At 31.9% G+C, this 6,521-nt stretch overlaps 1 protein-coding gene across 1 annotated transcript in view; it reads left to right on the forward strand.

Annotated features, from left to right (window-relative positions):
• Positions 1 to 5,686, forward strand: part of Eaf (ELL-associated factor) — a 28,518-nt gene extending 22,832 nt beyond the window's left edge. The window contains exons 5-7 of the mRNA XM_067265612.1: positions 3,108 to 3,242; positions 4,821 to 4,901; positions 4,982 to 5,686. Coding sequence (XP_067121713.1) covers positions 3,108 to 3,242; positions 4,821 to 4,901; positions 4,982 to 5,025 — 260 coding nt within the window. The 3' untranslated portion in view covers positions 5,026 to 5,686. The remainder of the gene's footprint in view (positions 1 to 3,107; positions 3,243 to 4,820; positions 4,902 to 4,981) is intronic.
• Positions 5,687 to 6,521: the final 835 nt, after the last annotated feature.

Genomic DNA, 6,521 nt, shown 5'->3' on the forward strand with positions numbered 1-6,521 from the left:
CCCGAGGTTTAGAGAGTATTTATAAGAGCGTCATTTGTTATCGTTACAAGAAGTTGAAAGTGCTATGCTACAAGTTGTCAGGCAATGCTCAAAAATAGGTGTTGGGATTATTACCAGTATAAGTAACAAATATATGTATTTATTTATGGTGCAGTTTTTTATATATTTTTAAAAAAATCAATCTTTTAAAACAGGCTTCCTAAAAATAAAAACATTCAAGGGTTAATACAGAAGAAAGCCATCGTTTTTTCCTATAACCGCGTGTAATCAGAGAGATTACAAGGAAACAACAAGCCTTTATTACATTACAATGCATTTCAGATGCAAAATTTGTTTTACTTTCACCCCTCTTCAGGTAATACATAACTACAATAGGGAAATGTACAGATGTTACAAAATTATTACAAATTACATCATTCAAATGATTTATATTATAACGAACTAACTTCTTTTGCTAAAACATACAGCACTCCACTATATCGATGTTCCTACCCTCGAGGAATCGTTCTAACAGCCTTTTGTCTGTTTACGTGCTATTTGGCCCTTACCACTTCCGCCCACATATCATCTATCTCCATCTCGTTATTTAAGTTAATGGTGTTGTATGCACTTATAATCGTGAAATGTTCCTTGAACCTACATAAAAAGTTAAGTTTTTACAAAGGTTCAAGGAACATTTCGCATAATCCTTGGTAATTTTGTCTCTGATTAAATGCGGTTATAGGTAAAAAAATGGCGGTTATCTTCTTATTAACCCTTGACGTTTTTTATTTTTAGGAAGCCTTTTTTAAAAGATTAATTTTTTTTAAAAATTATTACCAGTCACAATGAAAATGTTAGTAAAGGTGCATAGTAGCAGTTGGTCATTATTTTGAAGGAAATTAATTCATTACATTTACTCTTTCAATGAAACTCATTCTTTTTTCATTTATTTTTGCCCAATCTTGATAAATAAGAAGAATGCAACTGATGCAAGTAAATACCAACTTGGACCTCTCATTCTACAATTTATAACTTTTTGTCAGATATTTTGTTATAGTTAGATATGATTTCATGTCTTTCCATTAACATAACCTTGATTTATAATGCTGAACCTGTGAGAAAACAGAGTTAAATTTACATCAGTTACATCTTAAAGGCAGAGATCTGTTGTGTAAAAATGTAATATTGTAAATCAGTGATTCTCAACCACTGTGACATGGCACTTTAGTGTGCCGCCACTGCAAATACCCATACATAAGCAACGTCAGACAAGTGGTTCAATTAGTTCTCTCTACGAAGGGCACATTTGGAAATTGTAACCGGTGTACCGGTAACCACCGTTTGTTACCGAAGTAACCATGTGTGCCGCCAAATTTTTAAATTATTAAAAGTGTACCATGACAAAAAAAAGGTTGAGAATCACTGTTGTAAATAATTTAACAGAATTATCTCTTAAAATTAATTATTATAAATTAAAACAATGAGAATGCGAAACACTAGTAAATCTTACTCATATATCATCCAGTTGGCATTCAGAGCTATTACAATATGTTTGCTCTCAACTTCGGTCTCTCTTTGCATCACAGAAAGAACTGCAGAAGAGTATCAATGGCCTGCATATTCTCCAGGTCTAAATTCTCAGAACTAGCTTAAGGACAACATATATTGAACTTGATGCAAAGATTTTGGGGGGCTCGAGTCGTCGAGCGCAAAATCTTTGCCATTCAGAAAGACATTCTTCACGATGTGATCATCAAACTTTGGAACAAGATCGAGTGCGATAAAAATCCTACTCTTAATCTTACTTTCTTGCTTAGTTGTAATAAAACATTAAATTTGGTAGATAGGTTTGGGTCACCCTGTATTTTTTAAGTCGTAAAATAATTTTACTAAAAACTTCCAGTTTTTGGAAGACATTTTTAAATTAAAATAATAATAAAATTATTACAAAGGAATTGCTTTTAGGCCTTAGTATAATTAAATAAAATTAAATATCTACTAATGTGAGGTATATTGAGAGATAAATAAATCTTTCACGATAACTATCTAAAGTTTTGCATATAATAGAGAGGTTGAGGCCGAAATTTTAAACGAGAAAACGTGTATGTCGGATGTTTGGCACCACTTTCCTGCAAACCTAGAAGTTTGACAATGGCATTTGGATAGTCAGTGGAATCATGCTCAACATTTCAAACGCCATTGCCAAACTTCTGGGCTTACAGGAAAGCTGCACTGAATGTCCGAGGTACACGTTTTTGCATTTAAAACTTTGGCCTCAACCTCACTAATTTCACCCTGACATAGATTTACAGTAGCAGATTTTAGAACTTTGTTTTTTCTTCTCATTGCTTTTGCTTTTTATGTAAAAAAAAAATTATTTATCTTCATTTAAGGCTATTGAACAATTTGTATTTTATAACATAATTTCCATCTAACAATTAAGAAACAGTTATTAATAAATTGCAATTTAAGGAACAGTTTCCTAAAATTTTAATTATGTTTTTAAATTAAAACCTGAGATCAAATATTGACTCCAAATGATGCCAAATATTTACATCTGCAGAAGGAAAATTATCAAATTATTTACTTATTTATACTTTTTTTTTTTATTCGTCTCGAAAGGAAGCCGGAATTATTTGACGATAGGAACGGAGACGGTGAGAGGAAACGTAATTTAAAAGTATGCTAAAAAGGAAAAAGTAGATTGAAGAGAAATAAATTTGTATAATCAGATAATGTGGGACATTTGTTTCAAGTAGACCTAATTTGTCGTTTTTATCCTGATTTGCCGGACTGGTAAACTTTAACTGACTGTAACAAACAGTTTAATTTTAATTAATAAACCTTCCGTTAAATTGTTCTTAAGTAAATAAATGAATCTGCCCTATTTTTGTTTGGATGATCTTTGTATTAATTCCGACGTATAAAATTTTAAGACAGAACTTTAATTTCTCTGTAAATTTAGTTTCAATCTTAACGTGAAAAGAAATTTTATTAAAAAATAGTCTTTTGGTCATTCTAAATTACTTTTATTGATTTTTAAAATTGTTATGGCAATTTAATTTCTGTTGTTTTTGAAGGCAATTTAATATTTATTATTAATTTTGTTGTTTTCCTCATTTCAGTTATGAATGATACATCCGAAGTCGGTATTTTATCCAGTGATTCCAGCGAGTCGAGTAGCAGTGGCAGTTCCAGCAGCTCAGATTCCAGCGATTCTGAAGGCGAAAATGACCGTGAACAGAAATCTCATGGTTTAGGTGAGTTGTTAAACAAAAGGGCATTTCTTTAGATGCAGTAATGTTTACAGAGGGTCCTCGATGAAAATTATTGATTAATTAGGGCGATAAACTAGATATAAATCAAATGTTTTTGCACAGAAATATATGAGTATATTTCTTACAATCCAGTTAAGTAAAAAGTTTGTATCTTCCAAATAATACATTAGTTCATTTGGAAATCAATGTCTGATATACACTATTTTAATATGAGTCATGTTGTTAGGACCATAATTACAATGTATGTAAAGGACCCTCCTTCTAAATATAAAATATTGCTTGCCCTCAAAATTTTAATCATATATACTTCGACAGTGTTTGTCTAGATCACTTATTTATTATTATATATTGTTAAACAAAAATGCAGACATAAACCCTGTAAGCCAATCCAAATTGATTCATTAGATAAATGAAGATTGTTGGATGATGTAATTTTAATCTGTCTGTTTATTATTTTTTGCAACAAACATTATAAACAGACTGATATTTATTATTCACATAATGTCCATAAACATTGGCATTTATCCTGGCATTCCAGAAGTTTAAACATCCCTTTTGAGTGTCATGAAGTGCTGCACAACTGCAGTTTGCAATGGAAAGCATTGTTATAGAAGATGAAATTCTGATTTATAATTTCACCCTGGAGTCAAAAACTTTTTAACATGGAAACATCTCAATTGTCAGCTGCCAAAAAAATTCTAAGTTTGGCCATGTGCAAGATAAACAATGACAACAGTTTTCTTGAACTGTGAAGGTCTCCTCCTGTAAGAATTTCTCCAAACACGACTGTTCACAGCATCGGTTACTGAAAAACTCTTGACATACTATGTGATGCCATTAAACAAAAGCGCAGTTACATGCCAGAAGAGGGCTTTTCTGTGATAGGGGCATGACCTAGTGTCGCACCAGACAAAAGCTTGGATGGAAAAGCAGAAGTGGAAAGTTCTGTGACATCCACCACACAGTCCTGATCTAGCTTACATAAGAGTAGACATTAGTGTGTAGCATTTATTGAATTATTTCAACACTCCTTCTGCAATAAATATGTAGATGTAATTTTGGTTTGTGCATTAATTTCCAGACAGCCTTTATTTATCACTTGAAGACAAAAAATTAATATTTTAACTTCATGTTATAGAATAATTCACTTCTATACTCCAATTTAAATGTCTGATGCAGTTTATTTTGTTAAACTCTCACATTTATCATTAATCAGGAATTATACATTCAGAGAAAGGTGCACACGAGATTTTTCTGTTATCATATTTGGTCATTATTAAGCTAGACATCAAAGAATGAAACTGACTTATCCTTTGATGACAATATTCATTACACAAAATGCCTGTAACAAAGATATAATATAGTTTATAACACTAAATATGAAAGATTGTACTTGTTGGGTAGGATATAAACACTCAAATTTTGGGAAGTGATAAGCAAACCAATTAAACAAATATTTCTGATGACTAAAGTAATGTTAATATAATTTAAAGGTTAACAAAACTTTAACAATAAATAGCGGTAAAATATTAATTACCATTGCTATCTTTTGATATTTAGGTCATACCATTAATGGTGGCGATGGAACTCCAAGTAGCCAGTCATCACTCTTTTCCAGTATGCCTAAATTCAGCCAATTGAGTAAGTTAAAAGTTTTTTTTTTTTTTTTCTGGACTAAAATATATGAATTAATCTTATTGTTTATATTATTTTCCTACCAGGTGAAGATTTGCAACTGAGTGAATCCGGAAGCGAAAGCGATTAAAGAACAAAAAAAAACTCAATTCCAAACATAAATAACAAACTGGGATGTTCCGATGGTTACGCGAAAGTTGCCACTTGAACGATATATCTGTGATATCTCTACAGAATCCGTAAATAGTATCAGCTCTTCTCTTCCCCCACAAAATTAACATACCCAAGAAGGAATGACTCGGCTCACTCGGTAATTTATCAAAATTAATGGATTTTGCTCACGTTGATTCGGTCTTCCTTCCCGCTTGTAAACGCAACGCTGCGCCCATATTTTTCCAGTCGGCATACCCAAATGCTATTTTTTAAATTTTGTGATAAAAAAACACATTCTTAGATCTTTATCTATTTCTGGAAAGCGGATTTACAAATGTGAAATTCCGACTGTGATTCATGGAGACGATATCACAAGTATTATGAATCTTTATCGATTATTCCAAAGAGGGCTCTGTATTATTTGCCCTGGTTTCAGATTTTTTTTCTCGTATACACAAAAATAAATAAATATAGCACATTTTATGGTGTTGGGTGTAAAGAAAATTAAAGTCTTTATAATTGTATAGATTGTCGACAGCAAAAGAAAAGACATTTAAAAAAAAAAACTGCATTCTTTGTGTTATTTGAAATATTGGATATATTTAATGCAAAATAATAAAATGTTTCAATGAGCATTAGCCTTTGTCTCCTCTGCAGATTATCTTTAGGCAAAAGAAACTTTCTCTCTCAAATATTTATAAATAACTCATTTTCGAGTGTGGTGCCTCAAGTACTATGTTTCACACATCAACAATCCCAGTTCTTGATGTGATTCACTCACTCATTATTATTATAAGGCACACCATAGCCATACATCTGCCATCACCATTTAAATTCCTTAAAATGCATAATCACAACCTACAAAAAGGTATATTGTAATGGCACAAAACTGCTAAAGTGGTTTGGCGTTAAGATGATCTCTATTTTTGGTTCACGACGAACCCTAAATGGGAGCCAAAACATGTCTTTCTCAAAACACCAGGATATTTTGTTACATTTTTGTGGAAAGTTATCTGTACGGCAGAAGAACAGAGAACACGTGGCAAAAGATTCTGACTGAAGCCCAAGATGTTGCAAACAGAATTTTTCAAGAGGACAGTGTATCAAACTTATTGAACTTATGAATAGCCAAATCTCCAAAAAATCATCATAAACTTTTGGAGATCAGGACTTACAATATCCAGTACATAACACAATATTCCTAATATAAAAGCCGTCTTATGTGAGAATTCCTTATAACTCCTGCAATTTTTGTCCAATGCAGACAAAATTTTGGTTATATTCGTTTTACATTCTGACATAAAGTATAGGTTAATTATTTTGCGGAAATAGCTATAGAATAAACATTTTATCGATTTTGGATCGGCGATTGCACTTACATTGCAGTGATGTCGGTGACCGCAACGTTCGTGCTTGACGAGGGAATTCCCCTTAAGTTACATTTTTAAATATTTTGGCAAATGACGTATTTTA

The sequence above is a fragment of the Centruroides vittatus genome, unplaced genomic scaffold (genome assembly GCF_030686945.1).
Source record: "Centruroides vittatus isolate TY-2023 unplaced genomic scaffold, ASM3068694v2 contig_233, whole genome shotgun sequence".
NCBI lineage: Eukaryota > Metazoa > Arthropoda > Arachnida > Scorpiones > Buthidae > Centruroides > Centruroides vittatus.